Source organism: Indicator indicator, chromosome 16 (assembly GCF_027791375.1).
Source record: "Indicator indicator isolate 239-I01 chromosome 16, UM_Iind_1.1, whole genome shotgun sequence".
Classification (NCBI taxonomy): Eukaryota; Metazoa; Chordata; class Aves; order Piciformes; family Indicatoridae; genus Indicator; species Indicator indicator.
Genome location: NC_072025.1, coordinates 186560 through 214451, shown reverse-complemented (window position 1 = coordinate 214451; position 27892 = coordinate 186560). Strand labels below are relative to the sequence as shown.

At 58.5% G+C, this 27892-nt stretch overlaps 1 protein-coding gene across 1 annotated transcript; it reads right to left on the bottom strand.

The window, feature by feature from the left end:
• Nucleotides 1-7476: 7476 nt before the first annotated feature.
• SHF (Src homology 2 domain containing F) lies at nt 7477-27149 on the bottom strand. The gene is made up of 7 exons (XM_054387996.1): nt 26745-27149; nt 19297-19426; nt 17470-17685; nt 15811-15948; nt 12054-12225; nt 11589-11708; nt 7477-7684 (listed from the first exon to the last, which is right to left on the bottom strand). Exons 1-7 carry the CDS (start codon nt 27132-27134, stop codon nt 7498-7500), a joined length of 1353 nt encoding a protein of 450 aa, XP_054243971.1. The 5' UTR covers nt 27135-27149; the 3' UTR covers nt 7477-7497.
• Between the last annotated feature and the right edge of the window lie 743 nt (nt 27150-27892).

Below are 27892 nucleotides of genomic sequence, written 5' to 3'. Positions count from 1 at the left end.
AGCTGTAGCTGTGGTACTCCAGGACAAGGTTCAGTGGTCATGGTGGATGGATTACTGTTGGGCTTGATGATCCATCCTAAAGGTCTTTTCCAGCTTTAATGATTCTATGGTTCTATGACTCAAGGTGCTCTGCAGGGAGGCTAGGAGGTGCAAGAGCCTTCTCCATGAAGCAGGACCTGCTGTGCAGGGCCAGGGTCTCCTCACAAAGCAGCTGTGCTGGTGCCTATGGTGAGTCAGGACAGCACTGAGGGGCTGCAGTGCTGGGCACACACAGCCAGCCTGCCCCCTGGGAACACAGCCAGCCTGCCCTCCGGGCACACAGCCAGCCTGCCCCCCAGGCACACACAGCCAGCCTGCCCCAGGGACACAGCCGCTTGCTGCTACACAGCTCCATGCTGTGCACAGCCACTTCATGGAGAGAAAGGCAGCAGGCAGAGATTTGTCCTGGAAATGAAGAGAAAAACCTGTGCAGGCCATGGAGCTGAGCCAGCTGTGAAGGATAGAGACTGCCAGAGGCACAGCCATCAGATGAGGACACGCTCTGAATGCATGAGATGAGGGTCAACAAGGAGGTGCTGTGCAAGGTGGGGGAGGCAAAGAGCAAGGTCACCTCACTGAGAAGGAACGACTAGATTTACAGTAGCCTGGATGTGACTCAAGAAGCAAACAAATGCAGCTTGTGGTGGAGAGCAGCTCCGGGAAAAGGACCTGGGAGTCCTGGTGGCCAGAAGGATGCCCAGGAGCCAGCAATGTGCTCTTGTGGCCAAGAAGGCCAAGAGTATCCTGGGGTAGATTAGAAGGGTTATTGTTAGCAGGTCCAGAGAGGTTCTGCTCACTCTCTACTCTTCCCTGGTAAGACCACATCTGGAATATTGTGTCCAGTTCTAGGCCCCTCAGCTCAAGAAGGAGCTCAGGGAACTGCTTGAAAGAGTCCAGCCCAGAGGCACAGAGCTGCTGCAGGCAGTGGAACATCTCCTGTGAGGCCAGGCTGAGAGAGCTGGGGCTTGGAGCTTGGATCAGAGGAGCCTGAGGGCTGCCCTCATTGCTGGGGATAAAGATGTGCAGGGCTGGAGCCAGGCTCTGCTCAGGGATGTCCAAGGACAGGCCAAGGGACGCTGGGGGCAAGCTGGAGCGAGGAGGTGCCAGGGGAACAGAAGGGAAAACTTTGTCCCTGTGAGGGTGCTGAGGCCTGGAGCAGGCTGCCCAGAGAGGTTGTGGAGTCTCCTGTTCTGGAGAGCTTCCAAACCCCCCTGGATGTGTTCCTGTGTGCCCTGCCCTGGGTGACCCTGCTCTGGCAGGGGGTTGGGCTGGATGACTTCTGGAGGTCCCTTCCAACCCCTGTCACTCTGTGATTCTGTGATGTGCCTCCCACATCCAGAGATGGGAAAAGAGGCATCAAACACATCTAGGCTTTCATGCTTTCTGAGGTCTTCTTTTGAAGGAAACCCAGCCTCAAAGAGGAAGGCAAAGACAAACAGAGTCTAGCTCTGCTGCACTGTCTCAGTGCAGTGGTTCTCCTGACAATCAGAGCAGATGATGCAGCACATTTTGATTGAAGGGAGGAGTTTGATTTGCACCCAGTCCAAACCAGTTTCCAATGCTGGAAGTCATGGGTATGGATGTAGCAGAGGAGGAACCAGCTAAGCAAGCAAATGAGGAGCTGTATTACAAGGGTGCCTCTGAGCAAAGAGATGCTTCAGTGCTGTTCCTCCACCCTAGTCCTGGGATCACCCCTCCCGTCTTGGTGGCAAGCAGTGCAGGGCCAGCAGTGTGGAGTCTTCATGCCTGGAATGTTTGGCAGGAGGGACAGAGCCACACCACTGGGCAGGCACCAGGAAGCTCTCACCTGCAAGGTCTGCCCAAACATGGGGCTTCCATAGAACCATGAATGGTTTGGTTTGCAAGGGACCTATCAAGGTCCAGCCCCTGCAGCCAGCAAGGACATTTGCACCCAGAGCAGGTTGCTCAGAGCCACATCTAACCTGCAGGACCTGGGAACAAATTTCTGTCCTTTGCTACAAACTTTGGCAGCCAAGCCATCCTCTTGCAGATGGCTGTGGTTGGAGAGAGAAAACAGAACACAGTGTGTGCAGGGCACTGTGTGTGCAGCAGTGCTGGAGCAACTTTGGCACCCCTCTAGGGCTGGGTTTTAAACTAATCCTTAGGCTTGGTCTTCAGGAAACATCTCCAGGACAGAGGGGCAGGAGGGGGGCACAGCTGATGCACCACGCCCTACACACATCTGAGGGTTTTGCCCAGTGCCACAAGGATCAGCTCCTGGTTAGAGTCACAAAGTGCTGAGGCAGAGCAGCTGGTGCTGGGTGTGCTGGTTTGAGGCCAGCCAGAACATCTCTTGCCCCGAAAGGGACAAAAGAATGACACACGCAAACGGATTGGAGAGTGATGGAAAAAGTTAAAATGGAAAAACGAATTGGTGAAGCTACAGAAAACTACAAACTACAAAGCATAGTGGAAAAGAACATCCTAAAGCATACAGAATCCCCTCACAGGATTCCCAAAAGCTTCCCAGTCCTCCCTTCCTCCCACCTGAGGGTCTACCCAATCCCTCAGGGCTCTTCCTTCCCCCCCCTCCTACTGCTAGGCAAGTCTCAGGCTGGCCAGGTCTGAGACTGCCTCCCCCTCCATTCTCCTCCTGGCATTAGGCCTAGACAGGCCTAAGAGGCCTTGAGGATACTCCCCCGGCATTACCCGATAAGAGAGGACATCTCCCATGGGAGCAGAGGGAAGAAAGAGGAAGAGAATGACTCTGCAGATGGCCTTATAGGGCGTAGGATTTATGGGTAGAAATACGCCATTTCCTGTGTCCACCCCTCTGGGTGGGCACCCAGGACACCAGAGGTGTATCTCATGTAGCAGTGGCAGGGGGCATCCAGCCTAAACTGCCACATTCCACCCCTTATTTCATACCCATAATTCCTGCACCCAAAACATATCACTATGCTTTGTAGTTTGTAGTTTTCTGTAGCTTCACCAATTCGTTTTTCCATTTTAACTTTTTCCATCACTCTCCAATCCGTTTGCGTGTGTCATTCTTTTGTCCCTTTCGGGGCAAGAGATGTTCTGGCTGGCCTCAAACCAGCACAGATTTTTGGTAGCAGAGGATGGTTGAGGAAGAGAATGACTCTGCAGATGGCCTTATAGGGTGTAGGATTTATGGGTAGAAATACACCATTTCCTGTGTCCACCCCTCTGGGTGGGCACCCAGGACACCAGAGGTGTATCTCATGTAGCAGTGGCAGGGGGCATCCAGCCTAAACTGCCACATGCTGGGGTAGGTGCTGTGGGTGCTGAGGCAGAGCAGCTGGTGCTGGGGTGGGTGCTGCGGGTGCTGAGGCAGAGCAGCTGGTGCTGGGGTGGGTGCTGTGGGTGCTGAGGCTGCCATCGGGCTCGGCGCTCACTGAAGCTTCATTTCCAGCAGCTGGGACACCAGGGGCTGTGACACCCCCAGCACACAGCAGCTCCCAAGAACAGCAAGCTCAGATTCTGCCCTCAATTAGCCTTCACTCCTCTGGGCTGCCTTCCTTTCAGCTGAAGTATTGCCTTCAAGTCTGGGCACCACAGGATAAGAAAAACACTGAGGTGCTGGAGGGTGTCCAGAGAAGAGCAACAGGGCTCATGAGGGGTTTGGAGGGCATCATACAAGGAGCAGCTGAGGGAGCTGTGGTGGTTTAGTCTGGAGGAGAGGAGGCTAAGGCTCTCTATACAGCTCCCTGAGAGTAGGCTGCAGTGAGGTGGGGTTGGTCTCTTCTCCCAGGTAGCTAACAATAGGAGAGGAAACAGGCTCAAGTTGTGTCAGGGCAGGGTTAGGTTGGAGATGAGGAAAAATTCCTTTAGTGTAAGAGTGGTCAGGGATTGGGACAGGCTGCCCAGGGAGGTGGTGAAGTCCCCATCCCTGGAGGTGCGCAAGAAACTGTAGGTGTGGCTCTTCAGGACATGGTTTAGTGGTCATAGCAGCTGGCTTATGGTTGGACTCGATGATCTCGGAGGTCTTTTCCAACCTTAATGATTCCATGGTTCTGGCCAGTGAAGTCCTGTGCAGGAGTAGTGCTGGCCCCAAGCTGGCACACACCCAGCAGAGCGGTGCGGGGCTCGGGCGCGGCGCAGGAGCTCTCCCAGCAGCGCTAATCCTATTGCACAACAAAATGCCTGAGGCAGCGGCCGCAGCGTGCTGAGACAGCTCCGAGATTAGGGAGGGTTTAGCAAGGGGCTGGAGATCAGGCCGTGAATGGCAGAGCTGTTCCACTTGCTGGGAGGAGGGAGAACAGGGGCAGCCGTGAGGACACAGAGGGGGATTGCTGGGACAAGGGGATTGGGAACTGCTGCAGACAAAGAGGTCTCTGGTCAACATTCATGCTCCCAGTGGGCTTAACCTCAAAGCCACATTGAGTTGGTCAGGCCTTTGTCCATCCAACATTAATCTGCATCCTCATGAATGGGGATCCTGTCACCTCTTTAACCCTGTGTCACGGCTGCACCTACCCACCCCGTTCTCAAACAACCCTCACTTCAGTTATGGGATGGAGAAGGTAGCACTGAAACACCCTTGCAAGGGAGACTCGTCTTGGATCTTCTGAGGAACTCCTGACCAGCTCCCATCACAGAGAGGGTGCAGTGTACCAGCCAGCCAGAGTCATAAACTTTGTGTATATCAGACCCCCTGGGTCCAAACAGGATCCAGGACCTGCCCCATTCAAGATCAGGTCCATTCCTGACCCAGTGTCAAGCTGTAGGCTGGCCTTTTGCTGTAATTCTGCATCCTGCACTCTCCTCCTACCATATTTCTTGCTGGACCTCCTCCACTATGATGGCCCAATGCAGCTGGAGGCTTTGCTGAACTGGAGGTGGTGTCCTCAAGTTGCAGTGAATTCACAGCCCTCTGTCCCTGGTGTCGTGTCTCCTTGTAATGCTGTGCACAGGGGGAAAAACCCAACTGAGCTGGGCTTGGAAAGCTTCTCTCCCCAGAAAAACCCTTCTTGACTCTGGCCAATGCTAACATTGCTTGAAGCAGGAGGGTGAACTAGAGATATTCTGAGACCCCTTCCTACCCCAGTCATGAGATGAGTGTAGCCAGATCAAAGGCAGTGGCTGCTCCCCTTTATTTGGCACTGGTGATGCTACATCTGGGTACTCTGTCTGGTTCTGGACCCCAAGCACAAGGAAAGAGTCCTGCAGAGGGTCAGGGCCAGAGAACATTGTACTAGTTGATGCTTCCAAGAGAAAAGAGGGCTGAGAGGGATGTAATTGCCACAGAGAGGCCCAAGAGCTGCTTAGAATCACAGAATCTCCTGGCTGGAAAAGACCTTAAGATCATTGAGTCCAACCATAACCTAACATCCCCCTGTAAACAACTCTTAGACCATGTCCTGAAGCTCCCACAAGTGCTTAGCCAAAGCACTTGGACACAAAGCCCATCCCCATAACTGCCCTGGGGAGCTGGTGCAGTGCACACAAGTCTCACATCTCTTGGTACCTATCAGGGACACCCCTCAGACAGAGCCAGGGGAGAATTCCAGTGTTAGGCTGCTCCAGCCAGCAGTGGCTGCCAGGCAGTTTGCTCCCTGCCACAGCTCCCCAGGAAAATACACCAGAAAAGTAGTGCACCTCCTGAGTCTTCATTCCAGTGTGCTGAAGCTCTGTGCTAGAGCTGTCAGGGCACAGCAGGGCTGCTAAAGGTCCCTGAAACATTTTTACAGAGCATCCAAGAGCATCTCTCTGCATCTCCAGCCCTTTCTGCAGGCTCTGCTGTAGCACGCTGTAGCACTGCCGAGAGAAAAGCCTTCCATCTGGAGTCACCTCTGTCCCTGCCAGACAAGATGCCTCCCTGGGATGGAGAGAGGCAGCCAGGGAGCTGCCAGCAGCTGAGTACGGCTGTAAGGTGACACCGGGCGCCCAAGCAGCTCAAACCACTGCCTTTTAAGGAGTGGCAGAGGCTGAAGCATCCCGGAACAAACCACCGCAGCTTCTGCAGGCTCCCAGCCACGTAGTGCACTCAGGGACCATGCTGGTCGTGCTTTAAGGTCCCCGCAGAAGCTCAGAGCACTGAGGGGCAGCAAGGACCACAATCCCCTGGCTACAGATTGAGCCTGGAACGCCCCCGAGTCCCCAGTGATAGAGCAGGACTCCTGCTCTGACTGCGGCGCTCACCCACGCAGGGTCCCTGCGATGCCATCATTTTCACCCCCCAGCAAACAGGACCAGCTCCTTGCTGGGAGCAGGCAGTGGGGAGGATGCTGCTTTTTCACGAAGCAGCTATGGAGTCTCTACCAACACAGCCCACCAGCAGCCCAAGCACTTTGCTCCAGCAATGCTGAAGGTTCTGCGGGTCCAGCAGCGAATGTGCTGCCAGGACTCCCTCTGCTGAGCGGAGCAGACGGAAGGGGACGCGCAGCAGGGGAGGAGCGTGGGACCCAGCTTGGTCGGAAGCATGGATGGAGGATATGGACGTGCAAGGGCAACACCACAGAGCAAGGTTAACAGGCAAGGGATGCATTAAATGATCAGAGCAGCAGACACAGCTTCAGCCAGGTGGCCCAAAGACAAGGCAGCAGGAGCCTGAAAATACCCAAAGGAGGAGGGAAGGGGTGAAATTGAAGAGGTGTGCCGAAGACTGACAAAGGGTGAAGGGAAGCAAGGATGCCAAAGATCCCCAGGAGCACAGCCTTCTGCAGGCAGTAACAGGCGAGTCCAGCATCAGCTCAGCACTGCTCATGAAGGGTCCCAAAGACACAGCAAGGACGTGGCCCCTCGTCCTCTGTGCCTCCTGAGGGAGCTGGCCATGCCACCTGGGCACAGGGGGCTCAATGTGTGCAAGAGCCAAGGAGAAATCAACTCGCTTAGAGCTTTGTGTAATGACAGCCCCCACCCCACCACTGACCCAGCAGCCCCCTCCCTTCTCAGAGTGGAGGGGGGCGGGGGGGTGTGCCGGCAGGCAGTGCCAGTGGCGCAGGAGGTGCCCATGCACCACTTTATTGGGCAGTGGCACTGCAGCCCAGACTGGGAACTATTTACATTTGGCAAAGGATGGTGACAAATACCAGGCATGTGTCAGGGCCACCACCACCCTGCCCAGTGCCTTGCTAGCCCTGGGAGGACCCTGCTCGCTCCCTGCCAGCCTCACTTGTGGGCACAGCCAGGCACCCTCATGGTGGCACCTCAGGCCTGCTACTGGAAGACCTCCCCCCCTTCTCCTGCACACAGTCTCCTCCCTGGCCTCTCCAGGGCCCTAGTTCCAGTCCTCATGTCCCGAACTATGTCTGGAGGCAGGTGAGGGCAGCAGGCACCCAGTGAGCTCCACTCCGCTCCTCCAGCACTGTCCCAGCAGGCAAACCAGCAGAGAGAGGATGAGGGCTCCAACCGCAGCAATCCCCAGCAGCAGCAGCTGTGACCAGCGAGCCACTTGCAGGCTGCCAGCCCAGAGCCCGCCATTGGTCCGGCGGTGCTGCAGAGGCGCCCATGCCAGGCTGGCAGGGGCCAGTACTATAGGGTACGGATGGCCACTGGGTAGAGCAGGGACATGTGCTCGGCGCCCTTGATGGGCAGCTTGCGACTGGCGTAGTGGTGAATGATCTCAGGCACGCTGTCGAAGGGAGGGCTGTGCTGCCCCAGCACGTACTTGTTCTCCTGCGTCCGCGACAGCTTCATATGCATGAAGCCCTGGCTGCTCCTGCAGGACAGAGTGAGGCAGTGGTAAGGGCTGCAGATGGCTCCAACCTCCTGTCAGCTCCCAACCCCCCTGAGACACCTGGCCTGCCCCTGAAGCTGCAGTGGGGATGTTGCTGCCTCCTGTCCCCAGCCACGGCCGTGCCTGCACCATCCTGCTCCTGCCCCGCTCTAAGCAAAGCCCCCAGTGCAATGCGGGGACACAGTGCAATGGAGGGACAGGGCTGGCCATGCTGCGCTGCGTTCCTTCTGGGATCATGGCCATGGAGGGTGAGCAGGTCGAGGATGGTGCCAAGGCTGGGGTAGGTGGCACAACCCAGGCAGGAGCAGCAGCAGGTCTCACTGCAGAGTGATGCAGGGGCAGCAGCTTTCATGCTTCCCTCATGTCAAAGCCCCTTTGCAACCACCCTGGCTCACATGGGACGCCTTCAGCTCACACAAGAGCCTTTTACCTCCCATCTCCAGCCTCTCAGTGGCAAAGGAGGATGTTCTCCTCTGTCCCACAACCCTCTGCCCTGCCGCCCATGGCAGCAGGGCAGGCTCCATACAGCCTGCTGAGCACAGCAAGGCCACTTCCCGGCAGGGACAGGCGGTGCGGGCAGCCCCTGCCACCAGCACTGATGCTGAGTGACGAGCTAATGGCCCTGCTGCTATTAATTTGTGTCTCCGAGGAGAGCCACAGCCTGTCTGCAGTGTTTGGAATGCACATTACAGCAAAATATTGATGACTTAAAAGCAGACAGGACCTCATCAGCCATGCCGAGCTTCCAGCACTGCAGCCCGGCCCCAGCCCCCGCTGCAGACGCTGCCCATAACGGACATGGCGTGGCTGCATTAGCAGAATGTATCTGCAATCCACTTATCAAGGAGAGCCAAGCAGCTGCCTGCCCCCAGGGAGGGCAGGGGCACAGCTGCAGCCCCCTGCCAGGGGCCAAGGAAAAGCAATCGCTGGTTGCATCCTGCATTCCAGCAGGAGGGCACAGGGAAAGGCTGCAGCAGACTGCAGCCTGAGCGGCACCCGTGAAGGCGCAGGGCCTGACCCTGCACACACACACACATGGATCTGCAGCCTGGCTGAAGGCAGACCCAGCCCCTGCCTTGCTGTTGGCAGGAGCCCAGTGCCGGTCAAGAGCTGGAGCACCGATAGATCCACAAAGGGAGATGTTGTTTGCCCAAATCACTCCACAGGGCTTTGTCACCAGCTCAGGGACATGACTGAGATTGGGCCCCTGGAGAGATGCCCAAGGGAGCAAACCAAACCACCTCAAAGCCAGCAGCAGGGACAAGACAAGAACAAAGGACAGGTGCTGCTCCTGCTGAGCTCCTTACAGCTATGAGGAAGGACTCAAACATTTGCAGCATGGCCTCAGCCACTCTCACAGAGCCAGGGGGTCTCATTCTCTGAGGCTGTGAGGCAATGACCCTGTCCAGGACAGGCCCTGTGGGGCCTGGACCAGACAGGACTGAATCCTTACAGCTACCTGACATGCCATGGGGGCAGCCCACTCATGCTGCTCTCTCTTGTGCATATTTTTATTTAAAGCAGCAGTAAAGGGCTTCAGATCAGCACTGGAGCTCTCTTTCAGATCACTCCTCTGCTGGCCTCCTTCCTCAAGGTAAGAAAAAACAACAACAAAAAACCCTCCTCCAAAAAAAACACCAACACAAAAAGAATTTAAAAATAAATAAATAATTGAGGGCAAAGCAGGCAGCCAACTTCAGCCAGATGAAAAACATCCCAGGGGACCTGCATCGAGAAGACTCTGCAGAGAGAGGCAGTGTAGTAAAAATCGGCTGCCAAGGCTGTGGGCTCTCTGCAAGCACTGCTGGTGGACAGCCCAGGCTGCTGGATGGGATGCAGGTTCCCCTGCGGAGGTGGCACACAGCTGCAAGGCCACAGCCTAGCCACACATGCCACTTGAGAAGAGGATTTGGCCATTTTTGTCACCAGGGGTAAGGACAAGCAGTAAGAAGTAAGGGAAAAAAAAAAAAAAAAAAACAACCAATGGCCTTGTGGAGAGGTGATGGGAAGAGGCAGCAGGGCTGTCAGGGGAGGAAGCCCCAGAAACAGCCCCAGCACCACCTCCCTGGCTGTCCAACACACACACCAGCCAATGCCACCCCCAAGGGCATGGCTAAGAGGACCTCTCACAGCCTCAAATCTGACTTAGCCAGCTGGCAGAAGCTATTGCTTCAAAACTGCTCACAAACTGAGGCAAGGAAAAAATAGTGAGAAAATTAAAACATCAGTAAAAATTCTGAGCAAAAGCAAAGAAAGGAGAGAGCCTTCCAGCAGGGCTGCTTGGGCAAACTGAAAGCAACAAATGCAGATGGAAGAAAGAGTATTTTCAGCTCCAATTCTGTACTGGTTTGGTGCTGAAGGCAGTAAGAAAAAGTGAAATTCTATCTATATATATAGAGAGCAATCTAGTGCCAGGATGAGGGACAATGGCTTTGAGCTGGGAGAGGGGAGATTGAGTCTGGAGATGAGGAAGAAATTGTTGACAGTGAGGGTGGGGAGACACTGGAACAGGTTGCCCAGGAAGGTTATAGATGCCCCCTCCCTGAAGGCGTTCAAGGCCAGGTTGGATGAGTAGATGATCTTCAAGATCCTTTCCAACCCCAACCATTCCATGAATCCAGGAATTCACAGTTGTGTCACTGGGAAACAATGAGGTTGTACCCAGCAGGGAGCAATGCAGGTGCAGAGACCACCAGAGAAAAGCATCAGGCTCAGTGGGTTGTGGTTGGGCAGAGCTGGCTGCAGTGCTCCATAAATTCTTGCTTCCCATCTGCCAGCAGCAGAGCTAACAGAGCCATCCAACAGAAAGGCAAAAAGCTGTCTGCACATCCATCATCATCTTCAGCACACTAACAGCTTTGGGGTTTGGGCTGCCTGCAGATGAGGAGCTCTGGGCAGCTCCTTTCTGCAGCCTTGGCACTCAGGGGATCTGGAAAAAATGGGCAGGGGGCAAAGATCCCCCCCAAAGACCCTCGGGCATGCCGTGGGGTGAGGTGATCCTGCTGGGAAGCCACAGTAGAGTACTGCCTGTGGGGAGCAATGGCAGCAGTGATGATGAGGGCTGGGGAGGCCAGGTGGGGCCTGGGGAGGGCCAGCACCACACAGATTCATGAAACTAAGCTACAAATAAACAGGGCAAGGCGAAGCCAGAGCTGGAAGCTGTAACAAGATACAATCAGGATGGAATGGGTTGGGTTGGAAGGGAGCTTGAAGATCATTTACTCCAAGCCCCTACCATGGGCAGGGACACCTCCCACCAGCCACAGTTGCTCAAGGCCTCATCCAGCCTGGTCTGGAACACCTCCAGGGAGAGGACATGCACAGCCTCCCTGGGCAACCTGTTCCAGTGTCTCCCCACCCTCACGCTCATGAATTTCTTCACCTCCAGTCTCAGTCTCCCCTCTCCCAGCTCAAAGCCATTGTCCCTCGGCCTGGCACTCCCAGCCCTTGTCCAAAGTCCCTCCCCAGCTCTCCTGGAGCCCTGCGGGTACTGGAAGGCTGCTCTGAGGTCTCCCTGGAGCCTTCTCTTCTCCAGGCTGAACAGCCCCAACTCTCCCAGCCTGTCTGCACAGGGAAGGTTCTGCATCATCTTGGTGGCCTCCTCTGAACCCTCTCCAGCAGCTCCAGGTCCTTCTTGTGCAGGGGGCCTCAGAGCTGGAGGCAGTTCCCAAGAATTACTTCTGCTAGACAGCAAAAGAGAAGCTGCTCCCACACCACAGAAGTGCAGCCCTCCCAGTCCAGCCATTTCTGCCCAGCTCGTGGTCATCTCAGTCTCCCCCCAACAACAGAGTTCCCGTGGGGCACCCACTCACGAGGGGTCACTCAGGGCAGCAGGTTAGCTGTGCTGTGAGCCCAGCAGCCCCCAAGTGCCCCCTGGCTCACTCACTTCAGGGAGAGGGAGAAGTCGTTCTTGCTGGTCTCGCTGTTGCGCACCAGGTAGCTGGCCTCCTTGCACAGCCGCAGCAGCGTCTCAGCATCCGTCCGGCTGATGGCTCCGTGGTACCAGCTGTGGGTGGGACAGGGGCGGCTGTCCCATGACTCTGCCCGGGGTGGCCACAGTGCCAGCGCCCCGGCACCTCCCCGGGAACAGCGGCCACGGTTGGGGACGGGGATGTAAGTAGCACCACCAGGACTGGGGGACAAGGTTCAGGGCCTTCCACTAGGCAGCACAGGGCAGCGCAGAGGGAACACCGCGGCTGTGAGATGGGTGGCAGGGACAAGCAGGCAGAAAGGCAGTGCCAGGGAAGAAAGTGAGAAGCAAGTCTGCCCCTGGGGCTCATCGTGGTGTGGCCACAGGGATGCTGGAGCAGGTAGAGGGGTCAGGCAGCCTCTCAGAGCAGGCAGGACTCACCACTGGCTCTCTAGGGGCAGGGCAGGGTCAATCCTCTCCCCAGCAAAGGGGCCAGGTTCAGGGATCAGCGTCTTGCTGCTCTTAAGGCTGCTGGAGCCATGCCTGAGGGTAGCCCTTGCCTTGTCCTCCCTGCAGGGTGAGGTGCGGCCATAGCCCAGTGCCTCCGACGGACCTGCAGGACAGACACACAGCACAGCTGGCAGTGAGGACAGCTGGACAGGCTGGGCTCCAGCCTCCCCCCGGCAGAGCAAGCCCACAGAAGAAGCCAGAGCTACATCACATGGTCCTGCAGCACCCCAGGGCAGACATGGTTGGGTCCCCATCACAGCCACCATACCATGCCAGGACTGGGACCCTCACAGCACCTGCGCCCCTGGAAAGAGTTTCCTGGGAGGTTTCAAAACACCAGTGAGGCTTGGGTGATGCAGCCAGAGAGGCATGGGCTGCAGCAGAGAGCTAAGTGAGCAGTAAGGCCAGCAATGTGCCCTGGTGGCCAAGAGGGCCAAGGACATCTTGGGGTGCATCAGAAAAAGTGTGGCCAGCAGGGCTGGGGAGGTTCTGCTGCCCCTCTGCTCTGCCCTGCTGAGCCCACACTGCAATCCTGTGTCCAGCTCTGGGCTCCCCAGGGCAAGAGAGACAGAGACCTGCTGGAGAGAGTAAAAGGGAGGCTGTGAGGATGATGAAGGACTGGAACATCTGTGCTGGGAAGAGAGGCCGAGAGCCCTGGGGGTGTTTAGTGTGGAGAGAAGGAAGGCTGAGAGGGAACCTGATCAATGTCTATGGATATCTGAGGGGTGGGTGTCAGAAGGAAGGTGCCAGGCTCTGTGTGGTGGTGCCCAGGGACAGGACAAGGGGCAATGGGTACAGGCTGAAAGCCAGGAGGTTCCACCTCAGCATGAGGAGAAACTTCTTTGTTGTGAGAGTGCTGGAGGCCTGGGGGAGGCTGCCCAGAGAGGTTGTGGAGTCTCCTTCTCTGGAGACTTTCCAACCCCACCTGAATGTGTTCCTGTGGTCCTGGGTGACCCTGCTCTGGCAGGGGGCTGGGCTGGATGATCTCTGGAGGTCCCTTCCAGCCCCTACCATTCTGTGACTCTGTGGTGGAGCCAAAGAGAATCTGGGAATGATGGACACTTTTCCACTGGCACAAGTAAACATCCTGGCCAAGGAGGGGGGATTTCCCAAGGTGGGAAGGAGACATTTTTACTGCAAGGTGCCTCCCCAACACAACTTCCTGCCCAGCACCAGCCCAGCCACAGACACCACACACAGCTGAGGCACAACAGCCACCGTGTGCTGTGGGGACAGTGTTGCCCCAGGGACACAGCCTGCTGCTGGCTGTTGTTTCCTCGCAGGATGATTTCAGTATTAACAATTTTGTTTCTCCCTCTTCCAGAGCGTTCATCACTGCTCCCCTGCCAGCAGCCCCCTCGCACAGATTGCTTATCGATCGGCACCGCTGCCCTGGCAAGAGGCTGCAGTGCCTGCAGGCAGAGTTGGCCTGAACGTGGCCGAGCCTGGGGAACTGCAGTTCCCAGGGAACTTGGGATGACCTGGGCCAGGCAGCTGCCTCCCACTCTACAATCCCTAGCAAAAGGGAGAAAGATGCAAAAGCAGGGAAATGCTGAAGCCACTCTACTGCAGGGCAAAGGCAACAAAGGTTGCCCAGGGACATTGTGGATGCCCCCTCCCTGGAGGTGCTCAAGGCCAGGCTGGATGAGGCCTTGAGCAGCCTAGGCTGGTGAGAGGTGTCCCTGCCCATGGCAGGTTTCTGGAACTGGATGAGCTTTGAGGTCCCTTCCAACGCAACCCATTCTGTGACTCTATGATCCTCTAAGGTGGCTACTTGAAGCACATCATGTCTGGGCCCTATACAGGCAAACAGGTCTCCAGCCCCACCCCCAGCATCGAGAGCAAGGCAGCTGAAACAAAAGCCTGCCAAAAGCCCCAGCGGCTTAGCTGGGGGGCTCAAACCCCCCTGAGAAGGAGCTTGGGGAGGAGGTGCCTGGCACTGAGGCTTGCTAAGCCCTGCCTCTGCAGCAGTCAGCCTCTCAATGACCAGGTTTGCCCTTGTACATATAACACCCAGGCTTCAATTTCAATTCATGGCCTTAAATACACAGGAGTGCTCGTTAAAAAGCCAGACAATCAACACACCAAAGTGTCTGCTGGGCCTGCAGAGCTGCTGTGCTGGAGGCTCAGCCAAGATGCGCCAGGCAGAGGCATGCGCATGACTAAACAGGATATTAAAAATCAGCCCCTAGGAGCAAGAAGACTAAAGAAGTTCAAGTCACCTTCAGACAAGGGAAGCAGAAAATAAAACGAAACTCTGGCAAGATAAATCCAACAAAACGAAGCAGTCAGGGGGAAAAAAAAGAGCCTCTGTGTTGCTAAAGGCAGGAGAAATGAGGGCCTTATGTGTTCATCAGGAGGGAACATGTGGCACAGCCACTGCAGGGGTAATAAACAATGAGGGAAGAGGAAAGGCTGCACAGCAAAGAAACTAATTTTTCTTGACACCTGCATTCATTGTACGAAGAGGATCAGGATGTTTCCCTCTTGCAAGACCTGACCTCAGCCTGTAGCATCCCTGGGGGTTTGGGGCAGTGCCTCGACATGGCCCTGGCAGAGCATCCGGATGGCAGCTAGCAGGGGCAGCAAAGCCGGCTGTTGTGTGCAGCCTGGTACTCAGCCCCACCTGGGAGGCAGCAAAGCCAGACTGGCTTTTCTTTCCCAGGCTCTGCAGGGATCTGAGTAGCTGCAGATAAGGCAATCAACCATCTGCACGTGGCACGTGGTGGTGCCAGCCGGGAGCAGCGTCAGTGCTGCAGGGGCAGCCATGGCACACCACACAGCTCACACACACCTCCTCGTGCTCTGCACGAAGAAAATGGTTGGGTTCTCCCAGCCCTGAAAGCCTGGCACGGCTTTCAACAAACCCCTCACCTCCTGTCAGAACCCCAATCCCCTGCAGCACAGAGCAAGGTCCTTAAGATACCAGCAACAGGCTAAAGGAGCAGCAGTGATATTTGGGCTCCATAAGCGACAGTGCCAGAGGAGTCCAAGTGGCATATCCACCAGGGCCCTGCTGCTCCACACACAAGAAAGGCTTCATAGCAAGGCAAACCTGAGATGACAAAATGTACTTGGGAGACTTGGCTGCTCAGGATGGCAGAAAGGAGAGCAGAGAACCCAGAAGGACCTCCAGCCACTGAGCAGGGAGGTAATAAAACATGGCGGCACTCTGTGACAAAGGCAGGTGCACAGCAGGGAACCAGTCCCACTGCAGCACTGGGACTTGCTGCTCCCACACCTCCAAGGGACTGAGGCATTAAGAGCTGCAAGAAAACACCAACTGAATGTTCAGAGCAATTGTTGAGAAGAGCATCCCAGCCAACAAACCCTGGGAATTTGGAGACAAAGAGGAGAGAACAAAAGAGGAGGCAGAACTCTACCAGCAGTGCAGCTTGGCTGCGGTGTGCACAGAGGCACCGTAAGGCTGCAGAAGATGCAGAGGAGGTGAGGATAAACGTCTGGTGTCCAGCACAGGACACCCGAGCGGGCCAGGAGCTGGGGGAAGGCAGAGGAGGAGGGTGGGTGTCTAGAAGCACCGTCCACAGCGGGCAGAGCCCTGGCAGGGACGAGCAGGACCCTGGTAGGCATGGGCAGGCCACGAGGAGTCAGCGCTGGCAGGGCAGCACGGCAGGGTCGCGGTGAGCTGGGCACAGTCCCCCCACACTCGCGCCCCACTGTCACCCACCGTTGGTGTCCTCGTAGCTGGGCTGGCCATGCTGCAGAGGCACGGAGGCACCGGCCTCACCCTCCAGGGGGCTTTCACTGCTGTCCAGCTGTCCCACCGGCGGGGGCCATGGCAGGTCTTTAATGACCTTGATTTCAACTGGATGGAGGGGGGAAGGCAGGGATGGAAAGGAAAGAAAGAGAAAGAGAAAGAAACGGCTTAGAAAAAAACACGAGTAACACCAGGCCCATGGAGAAGGAGAGCAGCTGCAGGGGGAAAGACCTGAGGATAATTCCTGGGAGCTCTACACTGGCTTGGCCATCTCATCCTCTCCCCAGCACTGAGCAGGAACAGGCCTGATATAGGACACATTCCCAACAGAGACACCCTGCTCCTCCATCAGCTTTCGCAGCTGACCCTCTCTGGCGTGAGGGGAGCCTGTGACCAGCCCAATCCCCATGTACATATCCATGCAGGAGACCGTGGCAGAGCATCCTATTGCCATCTGTCCTGCCCAGGCATCCTTCTTGCTTCCCCACAGGGTCCACATTCCCCTTCCAGGAATCAGTGGGTTGCTGCCTTCTGTCCATACAGGCTGCCCATTAGCAAACCCCCCAGAGGGTGAATGAGCCTGCAGAGATTCTGAGAGCACCACAGAGAAGCTCCCTGCAAGCCACAGCAAGACCTGCTCCAGCTATGAAAGAAAACAGGCAGCAGATCCTAACGTGGGGCACCCGGACCCAGCTCCCTCAGGACTCACACACAACCCAGACCTGCAAGCACCTCCACCCAAGCACATCAAGCAGGGTGGCTCCTCTGCCCATATCCAGGGCACAGACAGCTCAGCACAAACCCAGCTCCCTCACGGAGCCCAAGAAGCTGAATCCTCAGCACAGCTGTGCCACAGGCACCAGCCTGGTGCCCAGCCAAATCCCCGTGGCACAAGCTCAGCATTGGGCATGAGCAGACACCATGGCGTTGAACCCAGCAAGGGCATCTCCAGCTGGCAGAGCCCAGACTCAAACTCTGCGAACTCTGTGGTGCCCCTGCTCACGCCCCTGCCCAGCACTGGCACCCCTCATCTGCAGCCACACTGAGCTGCCATTGAAATGCAGCCTGGCTGGCAGTGCTCAGGCACAGCTTGGGGCTCCTCATTAGCAAACACAAACACCATCGATCTTGCAGCACCAGGGCAGGGCAGGCACAGCTGCCTGGCCAGAGGCTCCCGTGGGGAGCAGATAGCTCTCTTCTGCCTCAGGCAAGGAGATCTGCTTGAGACCAGTGTTGAGCTTCTCCCCTGCAGTTTGAGGCTGGGAGGGGTTGCACTGCAGGCTGTGATCAGTCAGGAGGGGGATGAGGCAATGAGAGAGAGGCACTAGAGAGGCTGTCAAGGCAGCTCCATCCACCACTCCATCCAGCCCAGCCTCCCGCTGAAGAGAAACAGCCTGTACCAGTGTACCAGAGCTCCCTGAGGCACAGCAATGCAGAGGCCCAGAACTCCAAGGAAGCCCAAGGAGCCAGCCTGGCCCCACAGACCACAGCAGCAGCTGCGTTAGGGCAGCTGTCCGTCCTTCACAGCTGCCCTGTCCGTCCTTCACGGCTGCTTTCTGTCTGTCCTTCATGGCTGCTTTCCGCCTCTCTCTGCCCCTCCTTCATGGCTGCTCTCTGCCCACCACTCACCCGCGAAGGCTTTGGAGATCCTCTCCTTCTTCCACTCCCAGGGCTGGTCATACTCCTCGGGTGGCCGCTCATCATCCTCGGGCAGCCTGGACTCCCTGGGCCTGAGCCCAGCTGGGCGCTCGCCGTCTGCCAGCCCTCCCAGCACAGGCTCGTAGGGGGTGTCATAGAGGTGCAGTGGCCGCGCAGGGGCCTCCCACAGCCCCTTCTGGCGGATCTCTGGCAGAAGAGGGAAAAGGCCATGAGCGTTCTGCCCAGTTGAGCCCAGCCTTGGTCACCAAAGCCCTGCTCAGCTACATACAAGGCAACACACAGTAGGGAGCCTCAGCCACAGACACCTCCCTCCAAACCTCTGGCAAGCACCTGCCAGAAGCACAGGAGCTGTTGAGCACCTAGGTCCCAAGCAGTTCATGCATAAAGATGCCTCCTTTCCCTGTGGTACAACATCCCCACTCTTGGGCAGCCATACAGAGTGGGGTTGCTGGTGGCAGATGGCCTGCATGCAGCAAGGTTTGGTTTCTGCCCTGGATGCCAGTTAATAAAATGCCCTTCCCATAGACACCAACAACCTCCTCACTGCTTGCTCATCTTAACAAGAAATCACAGAATGGCTCAGGTTGGAAGGGACCTGAGATCATCCACTCCAACCTCCCCACCATGGGCAGGGACACCTCTCAGCTAGCCGAGGTCTCATCCAACCTGGCCTTGAACATCCCCAGGCAGGAGGGAGCCCCAGCTTCCCTGGACAGCCTGTGCCAGAGTCTCACCACCCTCACACCAAAGAACTTCTTCCTCAGCTCCACTCTAACCCTGCTCTGCCTCAGCTCCAAACTATTCCCCCTTGGCCTGGCTCTAAGAACCCTCAGGAAAAGTCCCTCTGCAGCCTTCCTGCAGGATCCCTTCAGGCACTGGCAGTCCCCTTGGAGCCTTCTCCTCTCCAGGCTGAACACCCCCAGCTCCCTCAGCCTGGCCTCACAGCAGAGCTGCTCCAGCCCTGGGATCATCTCTGGGGCCTCCTCTGGATTCACTCCACAGCTCTGTGTCCTCCTGCTGGGGACACCAGAACTGGAGGCAGGATTGGAGGTGAGGTCTGAGCAGAGCAGAGCCAAGGGGCGGAATCCCCTCTCCTGCCCTGCTGCCCACACTCCTCTGGCTGCAGCCCAGCACACAGCTGCCTGCTGGGCTGCAGGAGGGCACTGCTGGCTCCTGGGGAGCTGCTCAGCACCCAGCACCCCCAAGGCTCTTTCTTCAGAGCTACTCCTCAAAAAGCCACTCAAGCTTTCCAGAAATCACTCACTCCAGGACAACCAGGGAATTACAGATCAGGGACACAGCCTGGCAGCACAGCCACCCCATGCAGGCTGCAGCAGAAGGGGTGATGCCCTTGGGAGAGCAGCCCCCAGCCCACTGGGCCCCCACTGCTGCAGCAGTCACACTCTGCCCGCTCCTAACCAGATGAAGCAGCTCCCACATCCATCCTGGTTTGATGCTGCCTGTGCCAAATGTCAGTTCTCTCCTGTCTCAACCTGGCCAGCACACACCATGGTCTTGGAGGAAGCAGCACAGGGAGAAATAGGGGGATGCCTTGAATTGCTCAGTCAGCTGGTGAGTGCTCTGGCCACAGCCATTCCATCATACACAGCCAAAGCTCTGGAAATGCACCACCTGCAGGGATGTCCGTGGGCCATGAGGGACCACCCCAGCTTGCCTTGGCTGTGGAGGGCCAGAGCTTCCAAAGTCTGCCAGGGATAGAGCACAGCAGCCACCAAATTCACACAGCAGGTGGCAGAGCCACAAGGAGTGGCCCTTGTGCAGAACCTTCGAGCTTACCAGCCATCATCTTCTGGGCTTCATAGGGCTCCATGTAGCCATCGTTCTCAGCCACCTTCTCCAGCCCTGCCTGGCTACCAGCCACCTGCGCCGCATCGAAGGGGTCTGCGTAGTCCTCCAGGACAGGCAGCTGGAAAAGGGGAAGGATAGGAGAAGGATTAGAGTACCTCCTGCCTCTCTGAGGACAATGAGGCACCACTTGAAGCCCCTTGAAACCTCACCATGTGCTCCCCCTCAGCCAGAGTGGCAGCTGGCACCCCATGCCCACACATGGCAGCCATGCAGGGCAGGTGCTGGCAGCCGGTGGCTTTCCAGGCACTGGCACTGGGCCGTGGAAACGCTCCAGCCTTTGTCCCAAAAGCTGGGAGGGAGCCAAGCTGAGCAGAAGGCTGTCCAGCCTCCTCCCTTACCATGGGCTCAGCACTGCCAGCACCCATAAGCAGATGCCCCAGCAAGGCTCCCACCGTGGCATGGGGTTGCTGGCGGTGCCATCCCCCCATAGCATGCAGATGCTCCTCCTGCATGCAGCCACATTTCCTCACCCAAGGTGGAGGAGGGTGAGGAGAAGATCTTGTACAGGGGACTGGGAACTCACTGGTTGTTTTCCAGTGCTCCTGCAGGCTCATTTGAGGACATCTGTTAAAAACAGGGCTAAGAACAGCCTCTCTGCTCACACCAAAGCCCCCGCATCGTCCTCACATGCATCCAAAGGGCACAAGACAGATCCTCTGTGTGATCAGGAGTCCCTGGGAAGCAGGACCAGGAGCCTCTCAGGTGCCATGGCACAGCACAAAATGCCCAAGGTTTGCCCTCAGTAGCCAAAAAGAGATGACCTTGCAGTAGGACATGAGGCATGTCCCAGAGCTTGATCCCCTCCAGCACAGAAGCCAACTGTCTGCTCCAGCTCCTCAGCAGCTTCCCAGCTGGAGCACACCATAGCATGACACTGCATCCCCTGGCAAACCTGGATCCCACCTCCAGCCCCAAAGCCTGACCCTACGTTGGAGCCAGGCAGTATTTGCAGTAGGGTCTGAACTCCATCCATAGAGATGGATTTTGGCAGCATCGTGCCAGCTATGGAGCTCCCACAGCAAGGACCAAGTAACCCAAGCTCAGTACGGCAGCTGCCTAATCCCACCCAGTGCCAGGCTCTGTCCTCAGGCCAGCCCTGCAGACCAGGGTCACAGCTCCCATAATCAGCTTAGAACAAACCACTTCTTCCTCCTTCCTGTGCAAAGTGACCTGACAATAGCTTGGAGCAGCAAAACCCAGCAGGAAAAGGGAACAGGAACTGGAGCTATAAACACCTATGTGCTGCTCTGAGCCTTCACATCCCCCTGAGCTGTGGGATGAAGGCAGCTCCCCACGCCTCTGCTCCACCATCTCCTTCATGACCATCCCAGCTCTGGGCAGCAGGGAGCCAGGGCAGCTCTCCCAGCTTGGCCTTTCTGTTCCACAGCACAAGCAAGCAGCAGAGCAACCCCCAGAGCAAGCTCTGCCAGCCACAGGACTCCCAGCCCCACAGGGCCAGCACAAGTAGAGCTCAAAGGTGGCAGCCAGCAGCTGCTCTGACACCTCAGCAAGGCGTCAGCAGGATGGGCAATTGCTTGGGGTGCCAGCCGGCCCTGCACCAGAAGAAAAGGGCTGGAGAACCTTCCTTGAGGGGACAGGCTGGCAGCTGGGGCTGTTCAGCCTGGAGAAGAGAAGGCTCCAGGGAGACCTCAGAGCTGCATTTCACTATCTGAAGGGGACCTACAGGAAGGCTGGGGAGAGACTGTCCAGAAGGGGCTGTGGGGATAGCCTGAGGGGCAGTGGTTTGAAACTGGAGCAGGGCAGAGTTAGGTTGGACATCAGGAGGGAGTTCTGCACAGTGAGGCTGGGGAGATACTGAAACAGGCTGCCCAGGGAGGTGGTTGAGGCCCCATCCCTGGACGTGTCCCTGGGCAGTCTGCTCTAGCTGGAGGCATCCCTGATGAGTGCAGGGGGTTGGCAAGATGCCCTTGGTACTTTCCAACCCAATGCACTCTGTGAATCTGAGATCCCATGGGCTGCCCCCATGCGTGAGAGAGCTGCAAAGAGGCCTCTGCTCCACCACAAGGACACCTGCAGAGCACAGCCCCATGCTGGTGCCAGCTCACTGACACAGGCACTGGTGCCAAGGGAACAGGAGCACGGGCAGGCTCCCAGCAGGCACAGAGGCAGTAGCTGGCATGTGAGCAAGGCAGGCAGGCAGCACCATGCCCCATGCTCACCCTCTGCAAGGAGCTCTCATGGCTCTGAGCATGCTGCAGGGCTGAGAGATGCACTTTGCTGAGCCTCCTGGCTTCAGAAAGGCCTTGTCAGTGCTCCTGCCCTGAGCCCAAGCCGCCCACATTGGAACCTGCCAGGAACCCCCTCCCTGGATTTTGCTCAGCAGACACAGACCCAGCTTGCTACTGGCGCCAGCAGGGCCCTGGGCGCTGCCTCTCTCACCACAAGCAGCTCCAGACAAGGCAGGGCACCAACATGGCAGCCAAGAGGCTCCTCCGCATGCAGCCGTCATGCTGCCCAGCTGGAGCAAAGTCCCCTCCACATTTCCTCAGCTCGCAGGTCTGGCTGCCCAGGGAGAGGGCACAGGCTCAAGCATGCTCACAGAGCACCCCCCACTCAGCTGCCTCCAGCTCCAAGGCTAGGAAGCAGAGGAGAGTGGAGAATGCCAACATGTCTCTGCTGCCATTCCTACAAGGGGTATTCTGCTTGCAGGGGGGTGCAGAGGCACTTGGCAGCAATCAGCTGGGCTCTACATAGGCCAGATCTGGTTTGCTGGGCTTAACTGGGACCCAGAGCAAACAGCTCAGATCACAGGCTTGAATCTTGGGGATCCTTAGGGGTTGTAGGATTTTGCCACGCTGGTTTTACTTCTCTGCTGCCTCAAGAGTGTCTCTTCATAGGAATGAAGGCTCCCCACCATGGGGTGCTGGAAACACAAACCCCTTTGCTCAGAGCCTACAGTGGAGAGCCACAGAAAAACAACCCCAAAGCATGCCCAGGAGATTTCAACCTTACCATGCACAATCCAGCAAGCAAGAGTACCCCAAATCCCAAGGCTGGAGGCTCCAGCCACTGCCAGGAACAGGGCAAGGCTCTTAGAGGGCAAACAGCAGGGATCGCACAGTTGCCACCTCCATCCCAATGCCCTTGCACATGGGGCCAAATTAAGGTTGCCTGGGAAACCACATCTGACATCCCCCAGCCCCAGGGCTCTGTGACAGCAGTGCGCCCGCAGCTGCTCTGCCAGCACGGAAGGGGCCACGGCCGCCAGCAGGGCAGCTCCCAAGGGTGCCCCAGACGCCCGCAGCCTGGTCAAGAGGCCAAGCAGACGGGGCCATGCTTTGCTCACCTCCCGTGTTGCAGAGCTGCTGCTCACAGCCTGGCTGACCACAGCAGAGCACTCAGGTGTGACTCACACACAGCAGCAGCTTTGCTCATGTGAAAGAACTGGGGGCAAAGCAAAACCCTGGCACATGCAAAGCCAGCGCCCCAGGGCAGCTCTTGGGGCAGACCTGTCCTTCAGAGAGCAGCCCAGCACAGCTGGCACTTGAACACACATCCCCTTTGTGCACCTGAGTGTTTGCCATGCCCTTATCTGCCGTGGGGATGCACACCCAGACCCTAGCCTCAGTACTAAGCTTGGGCTGGCTCCATTACCTGTGCCAGCTGGAAGAACAAAAGTGAAAATCAAAAGGCAGAGGACCAGATCTTCCCTAGGGTTTGACAGTAAAGCAGTTTTTATGCTGCCCACCAGGGAAAGAGAGAGCAGCTCTGCAAGAATATTCAGACACTGAGAGTTGGAGCTCTTCACCCCACATTGCCTACCTGCCACCACCCTTAGCCACAACAAGACAGTCTGCTGGATGGAGAGGTCCCCAGAGGACACCTAGGGAGAGCCTTCGGTCTATGAACCAGTTTCTCACCTTGCAGATAAAGTGTGTTTGGGGTCCTCTCAGGAGCCTGTTGGGCTTAATGCTGGAGCCACTCTGAGTTATCACAGAATCATGGAATCCATAGGGTTGGAAGGGACCCCCAAAGGTCATCTTGTTCCCCTGCAGGTAGCGGGGGACACCTCCAGCTGGATCAGGCTGCCCAGGGACACATCCAGGCTGACCTTGAATGTCTCCAGAGACAGCATATCAACCCCCACCCTGGGCAGCCTGTTTCAGTGTCTCCCCAGCCTCACTGTGCAGAACTTCCTCCTGATGTCCAACCTAACTCTGCCCTGCTCCTGTTTCAAACCACTGCCCCTCAGCCTATTCCCAAAGGCCCTTCTGAACAGTCCCTGCCCAACCTTCCTGTACGTCCCCTTTGGATACTGAAATGCAGCTCTGAGGTCTCCCTGGAGCCTTCTCTTCTCCAGGTAGAACAGCCCCAACTCTCCCAGCCTGGCCCCACTGGAGAGGCTCTCCAGCCCTCTGATCATCTCAGTTTATTCTCTCTGCCAGGAGTGCTCTGCCAACCTTGCAGCTTGGCTTTCAGGGGACACCAAGGCCAAACCCAAAAGCAGAGCACTGGCTGTCCAAGATCCCCAGGGTGTGGTCCCTCAGACCATGGCAGGGGGGTGGGCCAGGTGGGGAGACCCATAGCAGGGCAGGAGACTTGCAGGGCCGACACAGCACTGCACAGGATGAGTCAGGGTGGGAGGCTGTGGCAGGAAGGACACACACCCAGCAGCTTCCTGGCCGGCCATTCCCACACCCTGCTGCACCGACCCCGCGCTCCCAGCACCAATCCCAGCAGCCTGTCCTGCCAGGCCTGTGACACAGATGTCCCCAGGTAGAGCCCTGACTCCGGCCCTGGATGCACTGTGACTCCACACTGCATCTCCCCTGACTGCTGGTGGCATTGCTCCTCTAACCCAGACATGGGCAAGAAGGTATCTCTGGGGTATCCACCTTGCTCAGGCAAGTCATACAGGACCAGCCCATTGTCCACTGCTGTAAGGAAAGGACCCAGACCAAGCAGGTGGAGAAGGACCTGTGCTGGTCCCCACTGTGTCCAGCAGGCGTTTGTAATGGAGCAGGAGACACTGCAGAGCTCACCCTAAGCACATCTCCACAAGATGCTGCAGATGCCATGCCAGGCACAAAGATGTGAGGCCTGGTGCTGTGCTGGCCCAGGCAGGAAGGATGACAGTGCTAAGATGTTCCTGCCCTGTCTTCAATCCTCCAGAACAGGCAGAGCAGCTACAGCAAGCACAGGGCTCCCAGGAAACACACTTCGTCCCCCAACCTCAACACAGAGTCTGTACCACAAACCACATGGCCTCAGCCAAACCAGGAACTGGTGGCTGCTCCTTCCTTCTGTCCATCCTCACCCTCCCTGCTCCCAATGGCTGCACATTTTATTACTGTTATCCACTGTCAGTCATCAAGAAAAAGCCTCTCTGCTCCAGCAGCCCTGTCTGTACAATTGGACTTCTGCCTTCATCTCCAGCATCACCACAGCTCAGGGCCCACAGCCGTGGGCTTCTGAGTCCCCAGTCCCTGCAGAGGGTAGGGAACAGTGCCCACTGCCTCTTCCTAAGCATGGCAGCACTGAACCCCCTGCCACAACCTCATCTCAGCTTGAAGAGCTCAGCAGAGGCTCCAGCTTGGCCCTAGTGTGCTTTCTCTACTCCAGGACACCTTGATGTTGTCACCAAAAGCAAGAGCCACAAGCATCAACTACCCCCCAGGAGGCACCTCTGTCCTCCTGGACCACTTCCACAATATTGCAGAAACCAGGGAAGCCTCCCATGGCTCAGTCTAACTTCAGGGCCAGCAAAGGACACTCAGGCCCAGCAGAGATGGTGGACACTGCCCAGATCCTCCACAGCTGCACGTACTGTCAAATGCTACCACTTTATCTCCAGCTTCTCCCAGCCTCCAGAGCTCTGCCTGTGCCCATCACATACTGGAGCCCTGAAGAATCAGAAACCTCCCCACACAGGCACACAGGAGACAGTCTAATCACCATTTATCTTGGTCTTCCTCAGCCTAGTGCTGTTACCAGCATTTCCCCCAATGCACCTCAGCTTTGGGCTTTTCTCTAAACTTCCTGGCTTCTCCCCAGCCCTCGGGCACCTGCAGAACCCTGCCTGTACCTGTGGGCAGCCGTCACTTCCTGCAGCTCCTGCTCAGCCCTTTGAACATCACAGCCTGAGTCCTTCTGGCGACCACCACGCTCTCCTGGTCTCTCTGATCCCACATACTCGTCCCAGAGGGAAAACCATCCAGCCTGCCTCAGCAAATCCCATCACCACAACAGCACCTCGTTCCCTGTGCCAGGGTGCTTTTCCTCTGCTGCCCACAGTAGCGAGCATAAGGACCTCAGCACAAAAGGGGTTTTCTGCTCGGCCTCTCCGGAAAATGCCCGACAAGGATTGGACAGTAGGAGCAACTTTCCAGCATCTACGGACGCCAAGTTCTTCTATCAGCTTGAAACACCCCAGAGCAGATTTGGCCAGGCGCGCACCCCGCCGTGCTGCCTGGCGACGCCGGGATCACAGACGAGCTGCTGGCATCCCCCACTCCCTCTGCCAGCCAGAGCTGCGTCCCGCCAAGCTCGCTCGGCAAGCCCGGTCCTGCAGCTCTGGCGGACACCCGGTACCCTGCTGCCTTCCTCTGAGCAGTGCCCGCATCCATCTCCGCGCCGAGAGGCCCGGCACCGGCAGCTGCCGCGGGTTCATCCCTTCCTCTGCCGGTGCCCGGTGCCCCTCGGAGCCCGTCTGCCCACTGCGTGCTTCTCCCCAGCGCCTGCCGCTCGCCCGGGATGTTTCTCGCCACCTTTCCGCACTGGCACCGGTCCCTCTCTCCCTCCCCGAGCAGCCGGCTGGGAGGCAGCAGACAAAGAGGCGCTGAGGCTGCTGACAAAGCAGCTCACGAGAGCCCGGCCGCCGCCGGGACGGGCAGGCCCTGGCAGGCGGGCAGTGGGAGATCCGCACCGCTGGGCACGGAGTGCAAGGAGGCCCAGGGCCACCGGAGACGGTCCGGTGCCGCGTTAGGCCCTCCCGGGCCGCAGGGCTCTCACCCCTGCGAAGCTGCCGGCACCTGGCAGAGCAGGAAGGGGGTAGGCAGCCGGCAAGCTCCGCGCTGTCGCACCTCAGCGAGCGGCGCTTCCTGCCAGGACTATACCTGCCTCCCCCGGGAGCCGCAGCAGCAGCCGGGGCCACCCTCTCGGTGCCGCGGCTGCTGACGTGTGACCGGCATGTCGCCGCTGCCGGGGCGCGGGGCCACACGGAGCGAGAGCCCCCGCGGAACCCGGCCGCGGCTCCCGCTGTGACAGACGCTGGGGCTCCACCTGCCCCGGGAGCGCTGGCCCCGTTGCTCGCAGCGGGGGCCGAGGATTCGGCGTGGACACCAAGGACATTCCCCCGGCCACGGGGCAACCGCATCCCGGAAAGGGCGGCGGGGTGCCCGAGCCGGGACACTCACCTCCGGCGGCGGCGGCGGCTCGTCAGGCAGCTCGGGACCGGCCGAGGGCGAGCTGGGGGCGGCGGGCGTCAGCAACGGCGGCGGGGGGCTGGTGGGCACCTTCTCGACCGTCTCCACCTTGATGAGCCGGTGCTTGGGCGAAACGTAGCGGGGTCCGTCGGGAGCGGAGGACGGCGGCGCGCCGCTGTAGGGGTCCTCGAAGTCGCGCTCCTTCTGAAGCCGGTAGGCCGCCACGATGTCGGGCTGGGCGGAAGCCAGCGGCTCGCCGGCGCCCCCCGGCGGCGGGGGCGGCTGCGGCGGCAGCCCGGCGCGGTAGTCGGGCTTGGGCGGCGCGGGGGGGGCGGGCTTGGCGCTGCGGAAGCCCAGGTGCTCACGGAGCCAGCGGGCCATGGTGCCCACGCACTGCGGAGCCCCGCCGGCCGCCGCCCCGCCGGCCGCCCCGCCACCGCCGCGCTCCGAGCCGGCCGCCGCTCCGCTCAGCAGCATCGGCGCTGGCTGACTGAGCGCGGCGGCGGAGCCCGGGCCAGGGGGGGCGCGGGAGAGGCGGCGGGGGGAGGCGGCCAGTGCCACCTGCCGGAGCCGCCGCGCCGGCTGCGCCGAGTGGGGCTTCCCCCCGCCCGCCAGCTCCGCCCGCCCCGCGTCCCCGGACCCTCTCCCCCCCGGCACGGCCTACTCCGCCGCCCGGCCCGGCACGGCCCGCCTCCCCCAGGGCCCGCCCCGCTCCCCCGCCGCCCGGCCCACCTTCCGCCGCGCCCGGCCCGGCCCTCTCCGGCGCTCCGGGCCGGCCCTCGCCACCGCCGTCCTCCAGGCAGTCGCTGGCGCTTGGCTCCCTGCTGGCGGCCCTGCGTCCCGCCCCGGCCCCGGAGGAGGACCGGCCCCCGAGGGCACCTGCGCCCCTGGCCCTCCTGCGGCGGAGCCTGGAGCCCGCGGGCCTGATCCGGCCCTGGCTGCCGCGGCTGCCCGCAGGGAGTAGAGGAAAGGGAGCGGGGGAAAGCTGCCCGGGTTGGGAGTAGAAGGGCTGCCGCTGAGGCAGGAGTGGTAAAAGGCCCCTCGATGGTAAATCCACCGCCCAGGAGGTGTTCATGGAACCAGCTCCATGCAGGACCCGCACAGCAAGTTGCTCCAGGGAAAGTTGCCAAAACACCAGG